At 46.9% G+C, this 26,343-nt stretch overlaps 1 protein-coding gene across 4 annotated transcripts; it reads right to left on the reverse strand.

The window, feature by feature from the left end:
- Positions 1-1,299: 1,299 nt before the first annotated feature.
- On the reverse strand, positions 1,300-25,697 carry prrc2a (proline-rich coiled-coil 2A). 4 transcript variants are annotated; one of them, XM_042075985.1, is made up of 18 exons: positions 25,577-25,697; positions 25,290-25,361; positions 22,679-22,830; positions 21,142-21,319; positions 20,124-20,232; positions 18,355-18,430; positions 18,025-18,168; positions 17,150-17,394; positions 15,600-15,682; positions 15,104-15,258; positions 13,158-13,260; positions 11,664-11,859; positions 11,123-11,215; positions 10,385-10,934; positions 9,823-10,112; positions 8,544-8,853; positions 7,852-8,089; positions 1,300-7,455 (listed from the first exon to the last, which is right to left on the reverse strand). In XM_042075985.1, exons 3-18 carry the CDS (start codon positions 22,791-22,793, stop codon positions 4,314-4,316), a joined length of 6,027 nt encoding a protein of 2,008 aa, XP_041931919.1. In that variant the 5' UTR covers positions 22,794-22,830; positions 25,290-25,361; positions 25,577-25,697; the 3' UTR covers positions 1,300-4,313. The 4 variants fall into 4 exon arrangements, with proteins under 4 accessions (XP_041931919.1, XP_041931918.1, XP_041931921.1 ...); XM_042075984.1 differs by having other exon boundaries at positions 25,290-25,324; positions 25,577-25,684; XM_042075987.1 differs by lacking the exon at positions 11,123-11,215 and having other exon boundaries at positions 25,290-25,324; positions 25,577-25,684.
- Between the last annotated feature and the right edge of the window lie 646 nt (positions 25,698-26,343).

The following is a 26,343-nucleotide window of genomic DNA, read 5'->3' on the forward strand; positions in this document are numbered from 1 at the left end:
ATATAGGTTACAGTAACACATTAAAAATATTTCTTTATAAGAACCCTAATTATTGCACTTTAATAGCTAGATGTACCGCATAGCGGTACAAAATATGACCGCCGCTCAGTCCTGTACATCCGTTCCGCGAAAATAAATCACACTAATCAATTTGTCTCCATCTTTTACTCCATCCCCCACTCTTGAAACTTTTGTGTATGCTTGTTTGGCATGCCTGTGTGTGTGTGTGCGGCTGCACAGAAAGTAGCCTACTGGCGCTGCAAAGGTGAATAGATTGTAGAATAGCCAAAAAAGTTGTAGCATTGGTATAAAACCTTCTCTAAACAATCACAAGTAGGGCAGTTCATCACAGTTCATCCATTGCAACTGGATTGATGAAAGGTCACTTACACCTGTAGGCTACATTGTATTTGGGGAAAGCAGAAGGTATCAGCATAATGTGTATTATTTATTATTATTTATTTATTATGAATAAACAAAAACATCTCTGTCAGTGCATGCAGTTTTCAACAGCTATCAAAAAGAAAGGTCATTTTTGGATGGATGGATTTTTTGTGAATGTTTCTTCTTCTACATAAGAGAAGTCATCTTTAGTACATGTGATACTTTGTCAATGCACAGATTAAGTACCAGTAGTCTGAAACGAAATGCAGTTTTACATTAGCCTAGAAATCTAGACGCGCCCCTAGCTAGTCTAGCAACTCTCCGTTGGCTTGTGAGCTCCAGAAATCGAAACTTAATCAGGACATTGAAATCTTGGGCTTAACATAATGATTGATGGCAGAGTTGCAACGGTTTGGCTTGAATTCCCTGCTACTTGAAAACAAATATCCTATTGTGTCCTATTGCGTGCAGAGGGAATTTGAAAGACAACTGATTATCCCGCCCCTCGGACTGAGCACTGCGAACGGTGAGTGCCCAGACCCTACAATTTAATGTGGGTCTGGCTCGCCAGGCTAGTTTTACATCTAACCAGTGGTGCAAATAACTGACATGTCTTAATGGGCCTTCATGAAATGCGTCGCTAGACTCATACATTTTAACGGGCCAAGTCATCCTCAGGGCCACGGTTCAGGTAGTTACTGTATTTAGGAAAAACCGCATTTTTTGGGTTTCGGGGGGGCCCAGCGCGGGGGGAGTGGCCCCCGGGGACCAAACGAAATTTTTCCATAAAAGTCTAGTGGGGCTACATACCCACCAAATTTCATGTGCCCCGGTGTTTCGTAAAGTTGATAATAATGATTATCAACTTTAATCTGACCACACCCCATAGCCCAATGAAACAAACCACACCAGTTCTTCCAGTAAAACAAAAATTTATTAACTTTTTTCTTTGTATACTTTTATTATAATAAGACACTTCTCTGCTTGTACATTGCTCCCTTGAACTTAAAATGGCAACATTTGTTTGTGGGAATGTAAGTTGGGGTAGACAAACTTAGATACATACCAATATACATACATGTGTGTATATTACGGTTCCAATAATAAACCAGTTATAGCCTAACAGCTTCAACCACTCCAGGGTACCTTGGTAATGCTGGAAATATAGTACAATCTTGGAGTATTTCAAGGAATACATTTTTATTTTATTTTACTTTTTTATTTAAACATGGGTACATACAATATGACCACGTCAATAGATAAAAGTTAACGAGGGATGAAGGAATCAGTTAAGAGCCCCCCACCCCACCCCGAGTAATATGGCTACCAATGTATGACAGGCTCCTTAAGCTGCTGCATCCATAGATGTGTTCATGCATGGGTAAAACAGTGTTAAAAAGGAAAATAGATACCCACCCCATTTTGTATTTTATCCGTAATGTATAAAATGAGGGGGGAAATCCTTGATGACCAAACAATTGGCTAAGTTACCCCACTGCAAGTACTTCATTTGGATAAACATATACACACACTTCAATGTATATACGTGAATGTATGCAAAGGTGAGTGGTACAATTGTATCCTAATATGGCAGAAACAAAAGAACATTTTTAAACGTGTGCATACGACCTCTGCCTTGACGAGGGGGGGAACGTCACACGAGTTGAGAAAACTGCCCATGCGCACACTCATTCGTAAACCCTACTCGACGTCACAGAAGCTCCAGTACACAGACAAACCCCAACTTACAGCAGTGTGATATTGATACAATTTTGAGGAACAAAGAAAAAAAAATGTATTCTCAATTGTTTATGATGCCCTTTTAGACTTTGGAAATCCTCTGAGCTGAGCCCTAAGGCGGAGTTACCGTGTAGAAGTTTGTCAGTGTTTTTTGTCAACATTTGGGTTTCATCAACGTCCCTTGAACAGCTCCGTAACACTCACAGGAAAGTAAGCAAATTTCATCAATAAAGGAAAAGAACAGAAAGGGTCAGTTTTGAGGATATATAATATATATATATAGAACTTTCACATCTGCTGGACTTCCACAGCAGGCCCATGAAGTTGAAGACTATGGAATATGAAACACTTAGTGGAAAGTTTTTTGTTTGTTTTTTTTAAACAGAGCTGTTTTGTTCACCCTGTAGACACTTATGGCAGGAGCCGCACCACCCAAGCAGAGAGCCGCCACCTCCTCCTCCTCCCGTATTATATGTACACAACGGCAGAGCCAAAAACACTCAACAACAGCAACAGTGGCCAGCAGTTCTCTGGCCCCTGCAGAGAGGGGTTATGACACCTGCTGCACTATCCAACATTGTGAGGGCATGCATTAAGGGGGAGAGGGGCAGGGGGGAGAGGGGGAGAGAGGAGAGGGTTAGAGGGGCAGGGAGGACCCCACCCCCCCCAAAGAAACACCATAACAGTTTGCTTTATTCTAGGAGTGCTTACTATTAAGCTGTTATGGATAACAAATAACTGTGCATGTATCTAATCATAACAATATTGACAGGAATACTCAAGACCCATTCTCCGAAGACAAAAAAAAAAAAAAAAAAAAAAAAAAAAAAAAGGGGAAAAACTGCCTCGGAAAATGAGTTGAGAGGGGAAAAAAAAACCTCTTAAAGCCTTTTTAAGCCATCAATTCAGTCACCTTTTTTGCATGCCATTGCTCGAGGACAAGACATTTCCTCGTTGAATGAAAGTGTACTCAAATGTTTGTGTCAAGAAAACTAGAGTGCTACGCTGAGGCTGGCAAACAAAAACAAAACAAAAATAAACAAAAACAGGCTTCATCAGTCAAAACAGATAACACCGGAGGAGTCTCCCCCAAACCCTAAAAAGAGGAAATCACACCGTATATTTGTAGGACAGAGCAGCAAGGACGTTGACGTTAGAGACAGAATCAGTGTGAGTGGGGAAGTGAGCAGTAGTTCTTTGTGGGGTTGGTAGTCACAGTAAGTAATGATGTACTTGTTGAAAGACCCAAAACAAAAAGAAAAATAACGGCGAGAAAGGGCTGGGTTTGTATAAAAAGGTGTTTTTTAATAAATGATCTGCCTTGCAGAAAAGAAGAGAAATAAGTACACAGCCCTAACTCTTCTAAGGGTGGAAAGAAAAAGAACAATGAACACAGGAGGGTAGGAAGAAAAAAATATTAAAGAATTCCCCACAACATGAGGGGAGACAAACAAAACAGGCCTATGGTACAATTGTTCACGATAAAACGGTAACCTCCATTTCCCAACCACTCTTGTAGAGAAAAAAATCGGCAGGTCTGCACCCCCCACCCACTCCCCTGCTAGTTTGATGACCTCAGTCCATCCACCCTGTGGTAACAATACAAAAGTTCATTGTGGCCTTTGACCCCGTCTTCGTGTATCTGAACTGAGCCTTGTCCAGCCACCTCCCTCCGACACGGGCTCGGCACTCTCACTGGACTGGGTTCAATGCAATCTTGTGCTTGTTAAATGCAAACGTGCGACTGTTGTGGATCTCGTTTGAACGTTTGTAGCTTCAGTCAACAGATGCTCGAGTTTTAAAATGAAGTGTCTGTAAAATCTAATCAAGAGCCAGGCCAGAGAGGGGTAGGCTGGGGTGGGGTGATTGCTGTAGGGGGTGGGGGAGAGGGGGAGCAGAGCATGGATCTACAAAAGGGTTGGGGGGAGACAGCAGTGAGAGAGAAAGCAACACAGAGAAGGGGCAGGTAGGGTTCAAGAATGAGTAAGTACACGGTCTCCGTCACTATGTATTGTACAATAATGTGCTAGCATGTTAGGGTTGAGGAAAGAAAACAACAGTGAGTTGATGGAAACGAAAAAGGGGCAGAAAGATATCAGGGTAGGAAAGGGGAAGAGACACAGGATGCATTTGAAATGTTTCCAAAAATTCTCCAAAACAAAACAAAAGTAACAAAAAGAAAAAAAAAATTACTTCCTGTTTTTAGGGGAGGGCCAGTTGCCGCGCCTCTCGCCGCGACTGGCTCCTCCGTTGCCCGCCCCACCCATGCCTCCGCCTCCTCCACCACCACCGCCGGGCGGCCCCCGGGGACCTCTTCCTCCACCGCCACCGCCGGCGCCAACACGCCGGTTCTGCCGATCCATGCCGGGCCGCTGGCTGGAGAAGCTCCTCTTGTTTCCGGCCGCCTCTTTGGAGGACAGGTCTCGCTCGCCACCGCCACCTCCTCCACCGCGCCCTGGAGGGTGGTGCTGGTGGTGGTGCTGGTGGTGGTGGTGGGAGGGGTATGACTTGCCGCCGCCGCCTCCTGCCTCTCGCTCGCGGAACTCTGTGAAGTCACTGCTCTCCGAGGCGGTCTCCCACTCCTCGTTGGCGTGGTCCGAGTTCTGGTTGGAGACGTCGGGGGACTTGGCGCCCCCGGCCGGGTTGTGGTTGTGTCGGTGCTGTGGGTGATTCTGGGACGCGTTGCTCTGGTTGTAGTGATGGTGGTGGTGGCTGTTTAAGTTCAGACTGCTGCCGCTGCCACCACCACTACCCCCAACATGGCCACTGCCGCTGTTGTTGGTGGTGGCGTTGGTGGTTGTGGAGTTGTGGTTAGCATTGGGAACGGCAGCATTGGGGTTGCCGGGGCCATCTGTCTCAGCAGGCGAGGAGGAGCGGTGTTGCCCCGTGCTGCCGTTGATGCGTGCGGCGTTCTCCCTCTCCTGCTTGAGCCGGCGGAAACGGGGTGGCTTGTCCTGCTGATGCTGCGAGCGACCGTGGCGACGGCGTCGGGGCGGGCGCTCAAAGTTCCGCGGTGGGAACGTTCCACGGCCGTCCTGACCCGGGAGCGACTGCGGCGGGGTCCCTGTGGAGTTGGTGGCGGGGTTGGCCGACGGAGGTTGGCCCACGACACCCCCGTTCTCGGTGGAGCTCTGCGGAGGGGGCACCGCGGTGGCAGCCTGCCCTGACTGAGCCGGGTTAGCGGCCTGGCTCTGAGACTGGTTCTCACCTCCACCACCACCGGCTTTCTCCTTCTTGTCTCCCCCACTGGTGCGACCTGAGTCTTTAGGGGGTGAGGGGTTGGCAGGGGCCTGCTGCTTGCGGACGGTCGCCGAGGACTTGGCAGACCAGCTGTGAGAGGATGCCGACCCAGAGGCCGAGCGGTGACCTCCGGCCATGCCTCCCCCTCCTCCACCACCGCTGCGGTAGATGCCTCCTCCGGTGCCTCCTCCTCCCCGGCCCCTACGGGAGGGCACTCCTCGAGGGGTGAACACCCGTGCCTGTGAGCCCCTGGGTGGGGCTGACTGCCCGCCGCTGGACACGGCATTCTCGGGGCCGGTGCCGTTCTTGGCGCTGGGCTTGCGCTGCTGCTGCTCCTCCTTCTCCGAGTGCTCGCTGGCGCCACTCTCGCTGCCCGTCTCGGACCCGCGCTGCCTCCTGCGTTTGGGGATCTCCTCGTACTCGGAGCCCTCGCTGCGCGTCTCGCTGCGGTTGCGGGCGCGCGCCGGGTTGTGCTGAGAGCTCAGCTGCCCGTGTCTGCCGCCGCCGCGCGGCCCATCGTTTTTGTTATATTCCTGGTGGTAGCCGCTGTTGGCCGACGCCCGGAAGTCCCGGCTGCTCCTGCCGCCTGCTCGGCCCCTGCTGCTGCCGCCACCACCACCGGCACCGCCACCTGCGTAGGAGCCCCGGTACCCACGTCCGCGTCCATAGAATTCACCACGGGCACGGGTCGCCCGACTGCCCCTGGAGGCGGAGGGGTGGAACGTGGCGGGCCCGCCGACTCCCTCATGTGAGCGCTCGCGGTCCCTCCTGGAGGGCGGAGCGGAGCCGCCCTGGCCGGGGGCCGAGCCGTCGCCATCTTTGGGGCCCTTGCCTCCAGGTGCTCGCTCCTTGCCGCCACCGTTCCTGGGCTTGCCGCCTGGGCCAGATTCATCCTTGCCGGAGTTGGTGGATGACGTCTGAGAGTTGGTGGCTGGATCCTGCTTGTTTGCTAACGGGCCGCCATCTTGCTCCTTCTCTTTCCCCGATCCTACAGCGGTCTTCTCCCCGCCTTCCCCTTCTCCGCCCTCCCTCTTCATCTCCTTCAGCACTGGCCTCTTGATCGGGCCTGCCCTCTTGTTAAAGTTGGCGCCCCCTCCCTGCGCAGATGACTTGCTGTCGGCGGAAGCGTTTGCCGAGTGCTCCCCTCCCACGTTGGCGCCCGGTCCAGCGTTTCCCTTTCTGCCGTGCTGGGAACCTCCTCCGCCCGGTGCGCTGCTTCCTGGTCGCGGGCCCCACTGGGTCTCAGTCTTGTGGTCGCGGCCACGCTGGCCGCCTTTGGGGTGCTGCTGCGGTTGCTGAGCATGCTGGGACTGAGAGAAGTGGGCGTTGGGGGGCATCTTATCCCCTTTCCGGCCACCGCCACCTCCACCACCACCACCGCTGCTGCTGCCATGCCCAACCGTGGCGTCATGCTCTGGTTGTGGGGCCTGCGGTTGCTGATGCTGGGGTTGCTGTTGGGGCTGCTGCTGCTGCTGCTGCTGCTTCCCACTGCCGTCCTCCCTGGCAGAGGATGACGAGGATGAGGAGGAGCAGGAGGAGGAGAGGGACGGCTGGTGGAGCGGGGGTGAGGGGTTGCTCTTCTTGGGCTCCCCTACACGCTCGCGCTCACCGCGCCCGTTCTCCTGCTTGTGGGGGTACAGGGAGAAGTGCGGGTGATGCCCGGGGTGGTGGTGATGGTGCTGCTGCTGCTGCTGCTGCTGGAGGTGGCCACTGTTCTCCAGAGGAGAGAGGTCTGTGCGGCCGTTGCGGTCGTAGTGGGGGTGCGGAGCGCCCCAGATCTGACCCTGCTGCTGACCCCCACGAGGGGGCCCCTCGTCCTGGTGACCGAAGCCGTGCAGGGACCCTCCACTGTTACCCCTCTGCTGCTGCTGCTGCTGCTGCTGGTGCGCAGCCATTCGGGATCCACCGTCGGGGAAGCCGCTGTAGTTTCCTCGGCCCCCCATGAAGGGCTGATGGTGGGGTCCGCCAACCTGGGAGCCCACGGGTGGCGGCGTCTGATTGGACGAGCCAGAGGGAGAGTTGGGGGAGATGCCAGGCTGCTGTATCGGGCCAGATCCGCCATCCCTGCCTCGGACGGGAGGAGTGTCACTCCTGCAAGAGAAGGTAAGGAGGACAACACATTTTCACTACTGCGTTTCCACAGAGTGCCTCTGTGTGTATGATGTGCTATATAACCTGGCCTTGCCTTGTTGTTTATCCATGCAAAACAATCAGGGACAAGTGGATCATATCTTATACTAAGTCCTGAAGCATAATAATATCTTGGCTACATTGTCATAATGTTCTGTGGTTTCCACCTGATTTAAATCCTTTTAAACATAACCACAACACGATGGATATCATGCAACAAAATCCATCTAATCTAGTCCAGGATTAAAAGGCTGTAATGTAATACATTCAGATGGCAGAGCCGGCACTTTGTCAAGCCCCTTTCACAGGCTTCATCAGGTATGCATGAGAGGACATCCTGACTGGAGTGGCTCTTACCTTGGCCCCTTGCCCATGTTGTCCTCCTCATCCAGGGCCTGCTTCTGCCTCAGCGGGGAGCTGAGTCCTCGGCCTTCTCCTCCAACGGGGAACACCTCGGGCCCCCAGGCCAGCTTCGGATCCATGGGGGGTGTCCCGCGGTGGGGATGAGGGGGTCCCCCATGCTGCTGCTGCTGCTGCCGGTCAAACTGGTCCGACCCAGAACCTCCGGAGTCGGAACGCTCTCGCCCCATGAGCCCTGTGACAAGGAACCCAATTCAAATGTTAGAACACATATCATCTCCAGCTAACCTTTCAGAAGAGACAACAAAGGTAAACAGTCATTCATCACTGTGGGACACCCTCACATCAAGACAACTGGAAGCCAAGGATGCATCTATTCAGAGGGTCAATGATTTGTTATGCTGATCAGAAATCACAAGTCAGAAATCACAATGATCCAAGAGAGTTTTCTTGCCACCACAGCATCTATTTTTGCAATGGCAGGCATTACAAATAGGATTATGTTCAAGCATTCCACAAAATATTAATTTCAACTGATGCATGAAAGCCATGTTAACATCTCATTAAAGTCAAGAGTGCAGACTCTACATCCAACAAATGCTAGCATTGTGTGCACAGATTTGCATGTATTGTGTGGCGATATGTAGGTCAGTTTTGCACGCGATGGGACAACAGTTATGTGCACCCACCAGAAGGGTGCATGTTGGGCGGGTAGTAGTCCATGGGCGGGGGGCGGCCCTGCATCATCCTGGGGTCCATGTAGGGCATCATCATCCAGCGGGGGTCAAAGTTCATGGGCAGGGGCGGCGCGTGGGGTCGGCCCATGGAGCCGGGCTGGTAGAGCGGCGGGCCGGTCTGCTTGGGGCCGCCCTGTGGCGCGTTCCCTTGGGCCCCGGGGCCCTGTGGTGGAGCCTGCTGCTGAGACTGCAGCTGGCCCTGGGAAGCCTGGCTGTGCTGCTGCTGCTGCTGCCACTGCTGCTGCTGTTTCATGAGCTGCTCCTGGGAGCGGCCAGGAGAGAAGAAAGGAAGAGTGAAAAACACACACACACACTCTGCTTTTGTCTCCCATCGCCCGGGTTTTGGGGGTAGAAACAATATCTGGCAGCGTGTCCATCATGCATAATTTAAACGGGCCTCGGTAACTCTCTTCATCTCTTACATGGTTCTCTTGTCTGTTTGCCAACAAGGTTACGTAACTCCCTGGGTAATGTCAGAAGATTAAAGCACACTGTTGCCTAAGCCATCTGCAATGCAGCAGCAACACTGGAACAGAGCTTAGAGGGATGATTTCCATCTCCATTAAGCTATTAGATGTCTTCATCTGATCTCTGTACAAATCCATTTCCAAAATGCCTCCATTAGAGTGAGACTAAACTGTTTTTGTTGTGAAATATGTTACCATTTTGGAGCAACAAATCACCAGCATTATAATGCTTTTTGAAAACAGCAGATGCCCTTGGACAAGATTGTTCATCGTTTCTCTTAACATCTTTTACTCCACTGTACTGTTGCATAAATACTAAAAAAGACCAAAGCAAGAAAAAGAGTGTAGGTAGCCCTGATACAAACGGTACAGTTGGCATCCTTATGTTGCCATTCTTTTGTTTTATTTATTATTATTTTTTTGTATTATTACAATTTATGTATGAAAGGTGCTATACAAATAAAGCTTATTATTTTTTTAAGTATATATTTTTTGGGCTTTTTATGCCTTTAATTTGATAGGACAGTTGAGAATGACAGGAAGTGAGAGGGAGAGAGTTGGGGTGGGATCCGGAAACGACCACGGGGCGGGAATCGAACCCGGGTCGCCGGCGTACAGTGCAGGTGCCCCATTTGGGCACCCAAATTTAAACCCAAACCATTCCAGAACTTGGTGTCTAACCCCCTCATCTGATGGCCTTTATTGTCCTGTCTGAATAAAGGATAAAAAGCAGAAGTGCTGCTGCAATTGTGCCGTGGACGTACCTGCTGCTGCCTCTGGAAGCGAGGTGGCAGCGACTTCTGGTATTTAGAGTAGCCCTGACCAGGCGGACCGCTGGGCTGCCGACCCGCGCCACCCCCCATGCTTTCCACCTTCCCAGAATCCTCTCCTCCTCCTCCACTTCTTCCACTGCGGACGTGAGGTACACCCTGGGGGTCCTCTTTGTTGTCCACAGGCCCTGCGACCTCCAGAAGCTTCTGTGGAGGCAGCTGTGGTTGTTGCTGCGGTTGTTGCTGCTGCTGGGACACTGGTGGTGGAGGACCCGGCTGGCTCTCTGGAGAAGACACAAGTGGCATCATTATGATATTGAGGCATTGAAATATTATAACCATATATTCTTTATATAAACTCCTTCCTTTCAAAAAACATATATTTATAGACAAATAGTTTATGTTCTTACGTTCCACTACTTTTGAGCGATAACCATATTGTTCCACCAGCTGAAGAGCAAAATCAACTCTAAAATCAGGTAGGTATACACTCTAAAAGCATTCGGTGTACAGCTGATCTGATAGCATTTTACTGTGCTGTGGTGTGTCGCCTAACCTGTGTTGGAGTCGTAGCTGCTGCTGCTGCCGGCCCTCTGTCGGTTACTGCCGGCAGTGGAGCCGGCCTGTACAGAGGACAGCGGGGGCTCCTCGGGGTCCACGCAGGGCGAGGGGGGCTGACTGACGTTGGGCGAGGAGGCAGAGAGTGAGGGGCTGGGGCTGGGGCTACTGGCAGGGGCAGCGGGGGCCGCAACTGAGCCGTCCGGCTTGACAGTCTGCTGCTGTTGCTGCTGCTGCTTCTGGTCGAGCCGCTTGAGCTTCTCGGCGCACGCCGCCCGGCGCTCTTCCTCCATGCGCCTCTCCTCTTCCTCGCGGCGGCGACGGGCGCGCTCCACGGCGGCTGAGATCTCCGAGGAGGACTGTTTCCGCCGCTGGCGCCACGTCTCGTCCTCGTCTTCACCCGCCCCCGGCTGGGGCAGGAGCCCGCCAGAGGGGGGCGGAGGAGTGGGGCCACCGCCGCTACTACCGCTGCCTTGATGAGCACCTGGGGACTTCTGGGCCACCAGGGGGACAGGACCTGGAGGGCCTGTCTGATTGGACGAGCGGTCCTGCGTGTGACAAAGAGGACACAGTCAGGGTAACATTCTCTCCATGACAACCAAAGTCAAACAGCATTTTGTTCTGGCGGTCATGCTGGATGGGAAGAGTGGCTGGATAAGATGGGGCATGCTTTGAGTCAAATGAGTCAATGGGAGCCAATGCCGTGCGAGTCTGGGCGCCAAGTTCCCCCATGTACCTGTCGGTAGTAGGAGTAAGGCCCCTGTCCGAGGAGAGGCCCTGGTGGGGGGGAGGGCTGCTCCCGAGGGCCACCCAGTCCAGACCTACGGCCCTGCACACAGGTACACAGTACCATCAGCCGCAGTCAGGGGGCGCTCTGCTCTGCTGCGCTGCTCTGCTGTTGTACCAGTAGAGAACACCTGGAGTCCTGCCTGCATGGACCTCATGCACTACCCAACCACCTAGACCACTGATATATATATATATCTGCAGAGGCGGTACTGGAGGGGGAGGAGGTGACTGAACGGTGAAGGCCTCCACCAGTCTTTATAGCATTGCATCAGTCTTTATAGCACTGCACAACGTGAGTAAACACACCAAGACCAGTCAGTACAGTTCAACTGCCTTTCAAACGTGTTAAGCTTCAAGAGAAGGAAGTCTTTACGTACACAGACACACACAAAAGTGCTCACACACGCAGATACAAACTCCCATGCGCGCGCGCGCACACACACGCGCACACACACACACACACACACACACACACACACACGGTGTACCTGGTAGGGTCCGGTGTTGCCCTGTCCGGCCCAGCTGCCACCTCCCTCCTCGGCCCAGGCTGGCTTGCTGGAGGGGGGTGTGGGGCTATCTGCAGCAGAGGCTGGGGGTGTGCGGCGGGAGTCCCCTCCACTGTCGGACGCTCGGGAGCGTGAGGTCGGGGCAGAGCCGTCCTGAGCACGCTGCTGCTGTGGCTCTCTGTGGGGAGCGGACAAACGGAGGCCATTACTTATTACTTATTATTTCTATGTATTCATTTAGCAGCATTTAGCACTAAGCATTAGTGACTTGAATTTGATGCAGGCGGCTACGAGTAGCCAGTGGAGCTCAATGAACAGCAAGGTAACATGCCGTTTTTGGTTGATTAAAAAACCAAATGTGCCATGACACTTTCACACAGTCATGTTCTGGACCACCTGTAGTGGTTTCAACACACAATCCAGGAGGCCTGTTAGAAGGGCGTTACAGTAGTCGAGGCGAGAGATGACCATGGTCTGTACCAAGAGCTGGGTGGCCTGTTAGGTTCGGTACACTCGGTTTTTCTTTTACTGAATAGTACGATGCAGCACGACTGGAAGACCGGCAACGTGGTCGCAATCATGACACCCAACTTTCTCGCAAATCTCATAGGAGCAAGAGATGAGTCAAATTTGATGATGATTATGATGTGATGTATAGCTTATTTGGCTGGGAAGACCAGCAGTTTGGTCTTGAAGAGGTTTAGTTGGGATGGCACTGATTAAGACTGATTAAGACCATCAGGCCCATCTGGTCATGGTAGAAATTTGTCTTACTTTTGCATGATCACAGAGTTCATTTTAGCTTTAATATGAAAGTGACAGCACTACCATTGCAATATCATTACAGAATGCAGCATGTCAAAATCATTTAATCCAGGTTACATTTAGTCCATGTTACTGTAAATTACAAGTTTGTCAAAGCTTTTTGACTGACATAGACTGACTAAGCTCGAGAGCTACATTACAATATTTCCGTTTACAATTACAAACAGAGTTTTATACCAGCGGGTAATCAGTATGGGTAAGGTAAATATTTATAGCAGCGGGTAATCAGTATGGGTAAGGTAAATATTTATACCAGCAGGTAATCCGTATGGGTAAGGTTATTATTTATACCAGCAGGTAATCAGTTGGGTAAGGTAAATATTTATGCTAGCGGGTAACCAGTATGGGTAAGGTAAATATTTATGCTAGCGGGTAACCAGTATGGGTAAGGTAAATATTTATGCTAGCGGATAATCAGTATGGGTAAGGTAAATATTTATGCTAGCGGATAAATCAGTATGGGTAAGGTAGTTATTTATACCAGCAGGTAATCATTTGGGTAAAGTAAATATTTATGCTAGCGGGTAACCAGTATGGGTAAATATTTAATCGCCAGGCCCATGTGTATTCATGGGAATTGAAAATGGGAATGTCATGGTCACCATATTGTTCCACCAGCTAAAGCACAGAAACACACTGCAGTCTTCTTACCGAGTGCCATTCCTGCTCTCGCTTCTCTCCTCTTCACCATCCTCCTCTCCTTCGTCATCGCTGAACTTCAGCTTGGCGGAGTAGTCAATCTCCTCATGAGCCCCTACGGACAGAAGCACACGCAGGCGTTCAGGAGAAAGTAAAAAAATGAGAAATTAATTAAAAATGAGTGGGATTTAGCAAACGCTGAAACTGGGCTGACAGACACACTGCTTCTCAACCACATCCCAGAACAACCCTTATCTGATCATCTGTCTGAGGATATTTGGCTAGTCTATCTCCGGCTCATTGAGACGCTCTGGCTCAATCCCAAAGTCCGGACTCAGACTCATGGACTTTGCTGCGCGTTCTCGTAAAACTTGTAAGGGCTTACGGCTATCCCAATGCTGCATTTCAAAGGGCTTGAGGGTTTGAGTACACACTTACCGAGCCCTTTTGTGAGTCTGCATCAGTGCAGACTTCACTACAGATCAAAGCAAATAGCGTTTACCACGGAGACTATAGGGAAATCCGGAAATTAACAGCAGGGCACACGACCATGGAATGGAACCGGCAAGTGTCATCAACATCTTTGTTATTAAACGTTGCCAAGGTAACAAATGATCTTGTGAAGTGCTGTCCCAATCCAATTTATATCTATCTGAGCCCATGTGGCCTCACACACTCACTCACTTAGCTCCTGAGATCAGTCTTTTGTCCTTAGTCCTCAGGGCTCACATAGGGATTGAGCCACTGCCCTCTACTCTCCCCCTACTAGGGCTGAACGATTAGGAAATAATATCTAATTTCAATTTGTCTGACAGATGTTGGGATTTCAGGCTTTCAAGTCAGGATTACAAACTTAGTTTACAAACCCATTAAGATATCAAAACATAAACTGCTCTATCTACTAATCCAAGGACGAAAACAATGCACACGCATTACATATACCAACTACCTCCAAATATTGCTATAAGATGCCATATGTGATTTGTTAGCGTGCGGAGCACCGTACCTCTGACTGATGAGTATGACTTTCACACAAGGACAACATGACTAAAAAACATGACTACATGACAACATGACTAAAAAACATATTATTAAACATTATTGACCACTGGTTCAGAGTCGCTAGCAGCACAATTAATTATCAGCCGTTGCAATTTGTTGTGATTTCAACACAATGACTCTTTCAACCCAACCCCCTACCATTCCCACAGTGTGTTCTCTAATACAGTGTGCACTGCACTCTTTTAGTTGGCCTCCCTTCCACTCTCTGCATAGATGATCACCTCAGGGAGTTAGGCAGCCAAGCTTGCAGGCATTTTTCCGCTAATTCATCAAACCACTTGATTTCCCCTCGCTTGCTACAACAACAACAACAACAAAAAAACGCCTCAGAAAGCCTCCACCATGTGGAAAGCTGAGCTTATAGGGGTTGGGAGGAAAAACAAGATACACAACTGGTCTGTACAAAATAGCTGCAGCTTCCTGAGGTATTCCAAGAACCATGTTTAGACTGAGGAGTCTAGAGCCTAGAAATAGAAAACACACAACACATTTCTGGACAGAAAGTTCTGTGCTAAACACGGAAGACAACTCATGTGGACCTCTTGTGAGAGACACTTGTTTTGTTTGCTGAATTTGATCCCTGTGTGCCTAGTATGGATTCAAAGCGCAAAATGGCATCCATAGCAATAAGCATCACTGAGTGCAATAGCATAATGCTACAAATAGCAAAATATGCCAGGGATGTACAGGCTAGGGATAGGCTTTTTGACCAACCAGTCACATCCGTTGGCGTACACGCTTCACGTTTATGTTTGAGGACGTGCACAGCCGATGCACCACACGAATGACTGTATATAAAAGTATACTGAGCCTTGAGTTCCGTGCCGTGGTGGTTTAGGATGAATAGTTATTGCTACAGCCCCATCAACCACACACCAGAAGGGCGTTGTGCTCACCTGCCCAGCCCTCGTCTCCATCATGGTCCAACTCGTCCAGCTCCTTCAGGTCGTCCTGCTTGAGGATGGAGGGCCGCTTCACCGCTTCCCCACTGCCCCGGGGACCTCCAGGGGGCCGCCCATCAGGGCCTGGCCCACCCTGACCACGAGCGAATCTGTGGGGGAAAAACACAGCAGTCCCAGTGAGCACAGAGAAAGAATGGTTGGTGATTGGCAGGGCTGTATGTTAACTGTGTTTTTCTGTACAGAGGTTTTTGACAGTTTTGTAGCACAATCCACAAAATCTTTAGCATCAGTATGTAGTTACAAACACCTCATCTGTAGGCTTCACTATAAAAAAACATTTGAAATAAGGTCACTGATGCTAAGCTGGTAAATCATCCATGGCACAGATTGATTTTCTAGTAGCATCTGCAACTTGAAGCTCTGAGTGTTTTCAATTGCAGTTTATTGGTGCTGAAGATTTATTGTGTTTAACTCTTGAGACGTGGCGTACCTGGGCGCCTCGTTGGGCGGTGGGTATCTGTAGGGCCCCTGGGGGCCGTACGGTGGTGGGAAGGGCAGGTACGGCGGATACATCTGTAAACACCAAAGATCTCCTCATCAACAAGGGTGCACGCATGCATCAACATCTGAAACATTGTGTTCTACACATGTCACTAGCAACATTTTATTGTTGCAATGTTATATGTTCTAAGCATAGTAAGCGGATTCAGTCTTAGAAAGTCATTTAGATAATACAGGACGAATAGAGGCAGAAATGTTAGGAGCAATCGTAACTCGCTCGAAAGCACAGCTGACGGACATATCACTGTTGATACTGCAGACAGATGCTTCAACCATCTGCAGGGCTTATTTCCAACAGGACAGGATGACATTGACTGGCTAAGGTGGCCTAATGAAAATGGCAAATATCTTAGCCAGCTGAAAGTCCGTCAGCCAAGAGCTGTCTGAGACACGACATTTAGTCAATGCAACATCCTTCAGTCATGACATCACATTAAAAAAAATGTCACTGACCATGTCAACACTACCAGTCGGTATCATGTACTACGTACCTAATCTTGACTCTGTGCACAGCACATGCAAATTGTGAACACAGTGTTTCCCATACATTGACTAATTTGTGGCGGCCCACCACAATATCAAAACTGACCACCACACAATGATTTTCCATGTTATACTATTGAGATGGGATGAAGTCATGTAGAATAGAACACTGTTGGGTTGTCGAGGTTAGCACACTATAACGTTACAGCTACTTGTCAATATCGACTTCTCATGCAAAGCAAGCATAACTATAGGCTATTCATTTTATTGACTCCGACACAGAACCCCCCTACCCCTCACCTACCACCACAAATACAATTCAATTCTGTGGGAAACACTGGAACATTCATATAAATGGCAAATCAGAGGCGAAGGAATTTCACCTCTCACCAGTACACATGAACAAGGCTTTATCCAAGGTTCCCCAAGTCAGATGTAAAATTCCATGACTTTTCCCTGACAAAAAACCTGAATTTCCATTACCTACTATAGAACGAATCATACAATATAGCGACCAAAGATTTCAGAGTAGCTGCGTAACGTTCAAGAATCTTTGACCTTTTTTTAGAATGAGAAATTAATAAATGGGCTTTGAATAAACAACGTTGGGCCAACCACAACCACTTAAGCCAGCAGTAAATCTAATTATCAGATATACAAATTCTGCCTGGACATATATTTGCATTAATGCATTTTGGCAAGTACATTTTAAACTGCTAACAAAATTCCCTGATATTTCATGACTTTGCCCCACAAATGATACAATTCCCTGACTTTCCATGTCTGGAATAGACTTCATAAAAATTTCCATGATATTCAAAAATTCCATGAACCGTGGGAACCCTGTTTATCAGTGCCCATTGGACTATTGGTGGCATTTGAATGCATGATTTTTATGTTGGCAGCTCACTATTTTTAGAACAAAACTCTGTAGTGCTTCTTTAAACCAGTTAAGATGTGATTTAAACAGTGTTGAGGTAAGCGTGTGCCACTTACGAAGGGAGGCATGATTCCACGGTAGGCAGGGAACTGGGGTCCGACAGGAGGCTGTGGCAGGGCGGGGCTGCCGGCCGGGGGGTTCCTAGGCGGCCCGTGGGACGAGGGGTTCGGCTGCTGAAGGGGAGGGGCCCCGGCGGCCCCCTCCATCACCAGGGCTCCCCCAGCACCAGCCTCCGCCACCCCCTCCCCAGCCGGGGTGGGCGCCAGTCCTCGGCCCCCACCGTCCCGCCAACTCGTCACGTCTGCAGGACACAGAGACACACAGGTACAGTGAGCAGCAGTGTCATTGAGTGACCAACTCAGCATCCATTTTATGGTCTCTATACTCTTCACAATAAGTGGCAACCTTATAGAATCTCAGTGGTTAGATCTTTAAATAAATAAATAAATAAATAAATAAATAAATAAATAAATAAACACTAATGACTATCCTATTCCCAGCATCCTTTGCGCCAACCCCCTACCACTCTAGGCAGCAGCTGAATCATAGGCCAGAGGAAGGGGTCTAAATATACACCGCTTTAGCTCATTATGAGATTTTAATAAATTCTCACATAAACATCACCACAAACAGCTCTTTTAAACAGATGACTATGCCTTCCTGGGCCCACTTCGGAAGGTGTCAATGCTGTGTCTGTGAAAGAGCATGCCAGTGTGTGTGTGTGTTTGTATGCACAGAGAAAATGAGTGAGAAGGGGTGTATGTGTGTGACTAAATCAGAATCATATTCATGCTTTAATGGCCAAATGTATTCATACACACAAGAAATTCAGAATTGGCAGTTGTTGTGACAGTGTATATGCGTGTTTCTGAGTCTGACAGTGAATGTGTGTGACACTCAGAGCGTGTGTGTGTGTGTTGTGGTCACTCACTCTGGGGGCGGAGGCTTGGTCCGGGCCCATACCACTGATCGGCAGTGGCCTGTTCTCTGCCAACTCTGTCCTGGTCGCCAGCCGCTTGCAGGGTGGGAAATTCCTCGCGAGAGAATGGCGACAGTTGGTTTGATCCCTTTCCACCTGCACAAGGCACAAGACACAGGGGTCACTCAGTGGCGCCTCAGTGGAAAACAATGAACGCTGGCCTGGACAGTGTTCAGATGTAGAAATTAATGTATGAATTCATATTATGTGCATAGAAAGTTTACACACACGCGCGCACACACACGTGTGCACGCTTGAATTGTGACTACGACAGTGACTCACCATCCCCTTGTGCTCCATGTGTAACACTGGCCTGAGCCCAGGACCTTGCCCCTGCGGCCGAAGCTGTAACTGGGGCCTGGAACACACACACACACACACACACACAGTCACAACCAGTCCAAGCTCTGCAGCTCTGTAATCCAGTGGATCTTAACTGGTCTGGCTTTGGGACCCAAAATTTCCCATGTTCATCAAGTTGCTACCCATATATTTTATGAGAAGACAACGGATAAGGTGAGCTACACGCAAAGTGCCTGTAGGCCTGTTTGTTTAGAACATGCTGATGTTTGGCATCACAATTGTGAAGTCTTCAACTCCTGATGTCACCTTTCAAAGTACTCTACTCGACAGGTTTGTCTTTGACAGGGGTGCTTTGTTTCCATGTGGCATTTTAGTTTTGATGGTTGCATGCTCACATGTGCCAGCAATTCACTGCAGACCACACACTGTCCCATTTTGTCCTCAATTTAAGTGAATCCATATCCTACTTCAAATATTCAGGGCCGTAGCCTAATTGTGTTTACTGCTAAAAAGATGTCTAACATGACCTGTCACATAAACATTGTCTATAAACATGTCCATGACAATGACTGAGATACGAATAAGAAAGTCTATCAAAATAAAGGTCCAATATTAGACCTAATAAGGTAGCATTTCAAATGAGTGATTTCTTCTTTTTTAAAACAAGCCCCACGACCCACCCAGAACGGGTCCGCGACCCACTTTTGGGTCCCGACCCACCAGTTACATCCATTCTGAACATCCATTCAGTAACTGATTGATTTATCTAGTCAAGAGTTCTCTAGTTAAAAACATTCTATTAACAATCACTATTCAAAATTAGGGCTGTCACTTTTGTGAAAAAATCCTGTTCGATTCTTGAGACATAATAATTCATTGAATCGATTGTAAAATCGATTTTTCATGTCTAAAGACGTTTTTAATTTTTAACGCCAAATATAGGCCAATCCACGGAGGGGGCGCTTGAAGACGCACAAGCCAGCAATATTTCTGATGATTTCTTGGCGTGAAGTTTCGTGCACAATGACAAACAGGAGTGCGACATTCTCGAAAAACATGAGTGGACTACCGTAACATCAGTGAAAAACATTACTGCAGGCTTCAACGTGGCTGCGTTTACAATTAGAAATGTCAAACAAATTTCGCCTACATAGAACTCACGACTGCACAGTTTGCATACCACTTTGTCCTTCTCCATAGTTTGATATACCCAAACCCCGAAGTGCTTCCATATCGAACTCCTCAAGTTATTAGGGCCCATCACTCGTCTCTCTCATGTCGCACAGGTTGATCGCGTGGTCCTCAATTTTTTGGCAAAACACCAGCAGCACAGCAGCCGATTGAAACAGCTGTTTCGGGTGCGTAAAATTGGTGGGAATTTTCTTTTTAGCTTTCGCAATGCTTACTGCACTTCGGAATTCTTTGTTATTTTTCTGCTTGTTTGTGAGTTTTGTTACATTTAGATTTTTATTTGTTTAATTCGTTTAAAATGAATAGTATACATATTTGGTTAAAATCGATTCCCTATTTTAGTTTTCGAAACTTGTGTTGGTTGGTCCAATCGATTGTGCAATCGATTTTCGAACGTAAAGTGACAGCCTTATTCAAAATTGAATATTAAGTGTAAGCAATGATACCGAAGTCTAAGCAAATTGCAAAATGAAATGCACAAGACATCTTCATTGGCTATTTATTATATATATTTTTACAGTGGTTAAAAGGTGATAGATAGAAATAAAGATAGTGACCTCTTGCACTACCGGTTGAGCTGGCGGGGTTCTCGACTGGGTCGGTGCAGGCGTCTGTGAAGCCACAGGCTGCTGCAACTCCGGCTGCGGTGCTGACAATGCATCGGTACTGAGGAGAGAGACGGAGGGGGGAGGGAGAGAGAGAGAGAGAGAGAGAGAGAGAGAGAGAGAGAGAGAGAGAGAGAGAGAGAGAGAGAGAGCGCAGTGTTCCTATCAGACACAGGAAATACGAACACAGATACCAGGCAAGCCCTAACAAACAAGCCCATTGAAGGCCTTCACGTTCAACACCACAGTTCCAAATGAAAGCTATTATCGTTGGACCCTGGCAGGCAATACACCACAGATCAGTGAGTTGCCTCAGAACACCTGCAAGCCCTCTCTCTCTCTCTCTCTTTTCAGATGATTCAGCACTAATTAAGGAACCATTGATCAGAGAGATTTAAGGCGGTTGCTATAGCAACAAATGGGGAGATATTTGGCATCCTTGTGATCAATACCAACATCATTCACAAAGCCCCGTTCTAAAGATACAGATTTAAGGGCTTGAAATACACCATCGGTCTCACTTTACTGCATCAGCACATAAAGCTATGCCTATGGGGCAGAACCAACTGCATTACTGTAAAATGCACTCCCCACAGGGAAAAGTATAAGCAGTTTACTGTGATGGAGCAGATCACTCACGCTGGGCGGAGCATAACAAGACAGGGCAGGGGGGTTATCAGTGAACAGAACTCATGAAGCTCTGCCCGTCATAAAGCATAAGCAGTTTTATGTACATTTTAATGCCAGCAACCATACTGTATTGAGGACAGGGAATCCAAAACCGTGTCTCAGGGCATAAAGTAAGAAACATTTTTTGTGCCTGCAATTACCAGGAACTTTCAAGTCATTAAACATAATTATCTATTATCAAGTCTTGCACTGCCTTGCCAACCCCACACCAACAATCAGGCTCAGTGCCTGGGAACCTGAAGCCCTGTTATGTTGTAGAATGGGCAGAGAGAATGCTCACCTCTTTGGGTCTGCTTGTTCCTGCTTGCTTGCCCATCCTGTGCCGTCTTTGGGAACGAGCGTGACGTTGGGGTCGTTGCCTTTGTTCTCCGCCTTCAGACTGGGCAGGTTGGCAGGGGGGGGCATGCGCCGCGCAGAGGACACTTTACCAAGAGACTGCAAGCCATGACGAGGGGCAACTAATGGCAGAGAGGGAAAGATAAAGAGATGGAGAGCATTAGAGAGAGGACAAGAAAGAGAGAGTCCCAATAGCACAGAGAGTGCTGTAATATGATACTGCTAGGCAAGGAGGAGCAAGCGTGTACAAGACCAAGGAGGGAGCAGGAAACCAAGAGAGGCACAGGACAAAATAGCAGGAGTAGACATGGATATTTTGGTACATTCTCTTCTGTAGTCGCCAACTGTTTGGATTTTTTAACATGGCTCACTATGGCTTATGTATAAACATTGAACATTGAGGGCACAGTTGAAGCAAGATTGCTCATTTACACCCCCCCCCCATCTTTAAACAAAACAAGCTCCAAAGGGGAGGGGGGGGGCTGCTTAATGACTTCAAATGATCAATTCTGCTGCTGACCCATCCTCTGTTACCAGAGTCTTCTTCTCCTATGAAGCGTAATTGAGTCTGCGCTTTATTAAGTCTGCCTACCGTATCAGAATTCATCTTTTCGCATGCACACTGCACCAGCCGATTAAATCAGTCATTATCATAAGCGCAATAAGAGGGTTCAGCTGACAGCCCAGTGAAGTACATGAAATCCTACTCAGGATAATGTCTGGCCTCCTGGAGAAAACAAACCCACCCCCTAAAAAAGCTTGTTCTGCTCAATTACACTGCCTTGTACTGCCTTTTGTTACATAGCCTAAAATTGAAACCACAGTATCAGGTATGCAGTAGAGGAATCCTGTTGAGTACAACTGTGATACAAGGACCTAAGGATGTATAACACGTCATGTAAATGGGAGGCAGTGTTGTGCATCTTACAGTGGTACATAATGTTCTAGCTTAAAAAATCCTCACAACACATACTACAAGAAACACAGTAAACTACACATCATTAAACAAATATTATCCTAGATATGACATAGTCTAGTATTTACAAGAACAATGTTACATTATTACAAAACAATCATCTTGTATCTCTTAATTCTGCATTACCAGGAAGCCACAATGCTGAAAACCAAGGCATAGGCCTACCCCACAGCTACTTCCCCTCAAGAGATTATACTAAAGGCCTGAGGACCTCAGTAAACCTATAGCAAAACTGACAGTTGCGCCGTCACTTTCACACATGGACCTATGCCATGACGTAATACAATATGACTAAATTACAATGTTGTCCAACTGTAACCTTTGGTCCAGTGCTGAAGTATAGTGGGTACATAAATGGAAAGAAAGGAAGAGAAATGGAGGAAAAAAAATGTGGAAGGAGGAAGCTGGCATCTACTTCCCTGGTCATTTCCTCTTTAACTTAAAAACAATGGAGTGGCCATGGCAGACCAGCTAAAAGTTCTCATGTGGACTCCTAAGGACTCACCAACTGGCTTCTGTGTTTCAAGGCTCTTTCCTTTGTAGGTTTCAAACAGGTTGAGAGATGCATACTTGGTTTTGCCATCCTTCCCCTTTGCCGTTTGCCCAGAGCGCTCTGACATTGCGCTGTCCGCTCATTGAGTATGGTGAGCCTTGAGACTGAAATGAGAGCGGAAGGGAGCAGTGATAACACAACAGAGGCATTCTGATATAACCCAGGAGTATAACAAACAACACTTTAATGATACCCTGACAACAGTACAACTAAAAATGCTAAGAACTACCTCCATTTCATTATTTGGAGTCCTAATAAAATATATATATACAGAATTATGCAATGTTTAAGGCTAACAGTTCAAGGGAAATTGTACAAGTGGTGTTGCCATGGCAATGCATTATAAATGATGTTCCTCTGTGCCTGCCTTCAGCTGAGTTGCCTCCATGGCAACAACAGAACTAAGTATGTTTTACTGCTTGCCAATAAAAATCAATGGACCTGACATCTTGCAGATTTACAACAACAGAGTCTTTTTCCTGAGTCAAGTGACACAGGAATTTGTTACAGGGTGCATTAACCTATGGTTATGATTATTTCAAGTGAATCAGTTTTATCCAATGAACTGAGCAAGATGCTAACATTAATCAAATCACAAGACAATAAACAAGTATTGCCGGTAAATACATTCCCAGTGGAAATTTTGTTTGCAAGTTGAATGTTGTGCTTTCTCCCTATAATATGTTTAGTTTACTATATATTTCAGATGCATCATAATGGCAATGCAATTAAGTAATTTTTGACAATCAATTTGCAATCTTTCGTGGTTGAATAGAGTCTGATGGGGCGCCTTGTATCACCATATTACGAATAAAAGAGTCTGACGTGTATATTACAGCTACCCCATAAGTAGAACTGCCATAAGTGAATCAAAACAAAATCATGTTATAGACTATAATTAGTCCGAAGATACTGCATTATGCAAGTACCTGACTGCATGGCACAGATTATCCGATGGTACAAAATCTACATTTGTTCTGAGTGAGATGTGCGATTCGGTCTCTAGATGTGTGAAAAATACTCAAAGACCTGCTAGCTTTACAGATTACCAAAACGCCTTGTTGAAAATTGTCGCCTACCAGCACAAATACTTGTGAACAATATAAACGACGGTACAATCAATTAAAATGTCCTATCGTCCGCACGCCCTATTCTTAGAGAACATGGGCTAACCAAAGAGATTAGGAAATTAGGTCGTGGGATGGCCGGCAAGCAGCGCTAACGTTACATATTACGTAGAGATTAGCTAACTAACATTAGCAAGCCATCACCTTTCCGAAGGCCCACATGTTCCCGAACATTAAGTTACACTGCCTTAGTGATATGTATTACTCGAAATCAAAATACATAAAATAATTAATCTAAGCACGAATTCAAACGCGTCTATTCCTTTATGGCAAATTGTCAAATGTTGTATATGAAACAGCTAGCGAGGTAAATTGGCTAATGGTTCTAGTTTAGCCATACAACTAGCTAGCTCCAATGTAAGCCTAACTGACAAGGGTTAACATTAGCTAAGTTATCATGAATTCAATCATACTTCTACAATAATGAGTAATTTTATATATTGCCATTTATAAACCATAACATTTAAGTTAACATGTACCGTTTAGTTCTAAAGGTAGGTTAACGTTACATCAACTGCGTGACTGTGAACGTAAACCAATCATACGTTAGCTAATGTTGGGATCCACTATAACAATTTAGCAACGCTGCTAAATAGCTCTACTCGTCTATGGCCTCCATATTTCGTGTGGAGGACGGGGGCTGCGATACGTTTCATAATACATATCAAGCATATTTGGTGTTCACAGATTATAAACAATATGTAATCATCTAGATATTCGTTACATCGCTAAAATGTGAGTTACAATTAGGGTTATCAAAATATTCAACACCATATTTTGATCATAGACCAAATCGTTTTTATTAGAGAGAACAAAACAAAATGGCGGCATTAACGTTATATGGCAACGTTAGCTAGGCCGAAACGGTGTTTGTAACAACAAACCGGTTCAGCAGTTGGTTTACTGACCTAATGTTAACCCAATGCCTAGGAGGTATCAGATGATTGCAAATTGCACGAAATAACTAACAAATACAACATGCATGTAATTATCTGATCACCATATTACGCAAAAGTGTTTCAAATATCTCTCTGACAATTGTATTTGGGTCACTCCACCCAATGCGTAACGTTAGCTACATTTCACCCAACAAGCTTGGCAACATTAGCTAGCAAACCAACGACAGCCTCTTACAACAGTTATCCAGCAATAAACTTAACGTTAGCATGCACACTTGCCAAATAGGCCTTATCAAATAACAACTGCTAACAATATAGTGTTTAGTTATGCAAACAGATAGCATCGAAATCAAGTAATTTGAGCAGGCAGTGGATGCTGGCCCACTGCTAATTAACTCTTGTAGACTTGCTAAGTCTGTAAACGGTAACGATATTTTAGCCTATTTCTACATTGGATACACTTAACCATTAATGTTACTCAACAGGAAGCTACAATACCCCACGCAAGAAACCGAATGATAAATTATGGTTACTAACCTGGTCTTGTCCCGACTTGTCTCGAGGTTGTATCGCTGAATAAAAAACAGTTAGCGTTAGCTGGCCGGCTACCTAACGTAATCAAACAGCAATGACACACGTTAGCATAAACCTCGAGCTAGCTAGCTATTTGACGTTAGCTATGCTAGCAAGCTAACGTTCCCAATTCTGAACAGTTATCGACTCAATAGCCGTAGCTAAGGAAACCCCAAATTAAGACAGAAAATGTATTTTTGATTAAATTATAAAAAATAAGGGCTTTAGACGGATGTTTGTGATGCGCTTACTTGTACTCCTTTTTCTTTTTCCACAAAACAAATGAAAAAGAAAAAGAAAATGTTACAGAGCGGGGTTGATCCGTCACTACAAGAGCCGTCAACGGCTACTAGAGACGGTAGCGCAGAAGGGGGTGGGCTACAGATTTTGGGGGCGGGGTCAATTTAACATAATAAATTCCAAAACCCAGTCTTGGCCTATCAGAGGGCAAAAAAAATCTAGTTTATGTTTTATTAGCATGGATTTAAATCACGCCCCACAGTAAACTAAGATTTCATGTAATTTATCCGTTAAAATGTTTTTGACTGAGATTTCTGATAAACTAATGAAATACAAAATTGTTTAAATACAACATTTTTGCCTAATCTTGACCTGATAGGTGGTTCTCCCCCTCCCCATGAACTAAAATAGCAACATTTTCTTAGTAGTCATTTTCTGTACTTTTGCCATATCTGTATTCTGTAGCCTACCTGCTGCATTAGCCATGTGAAATTTTGGCTTTGTGACCTCCACCCCCAGTTTGCCAAGTCTACTTAATCATTCTTAACTATATTAATAATCACCTTGCTGTCATTGATTATGACACATCTCAAATAAGTAAGAACAAACAATCCCTGTTTCTGTAGCTTTTTAATTAAAAAATAGAGAAAATCTTAATCTGAAAATCTAATTCTATCATCAGAAAACTAAAACCATTAGATATTGCTTTTTGATACTGAAATATCTTCCTTCCTTCATAGAAGCATCTGTAACTTTGGTCTGTCCATCCAAACCAGTC

The sequence above is a fragment of the Alosa sapidissima genome, chromosome 21, assembly GCF_018492685.1.
Source record: "Alosa sapidissima isolate fAloSap1 chromosome 21, fAloSap1.pri, whole genome shotgun sequence".
NCBI classification, from domain to species: Eukaryota; Metazoa; Chordata; class Actinopteri; order Clupeiformes; family Clupeidae; genus Alosa; species Alosa sapidissima.

Coding starts and splice junctions, on each gene's coding strand:
- prrc2a (XM_042075985.1), bottom strand. CDS start 22,793: ATGTCAGAGCGCTCTGGGCAAACGGCAAAGGGGAAGGATGGCAAAACC. Junction 21,320..22,678: donor TGAAACACAGAAGCCAGTTG/GTGAGTCCTTAG, acceptor CTCTGCCATTAG/TTGCCCCTCGTCATGGCTTG. Junction 8,090..8,543: donor GCCCAACATGCACCCTTCTG/GTGGGTGCACAT, acceptor TCCTTGTCACAG/GGCTCATGGGGCGAGAGCGT.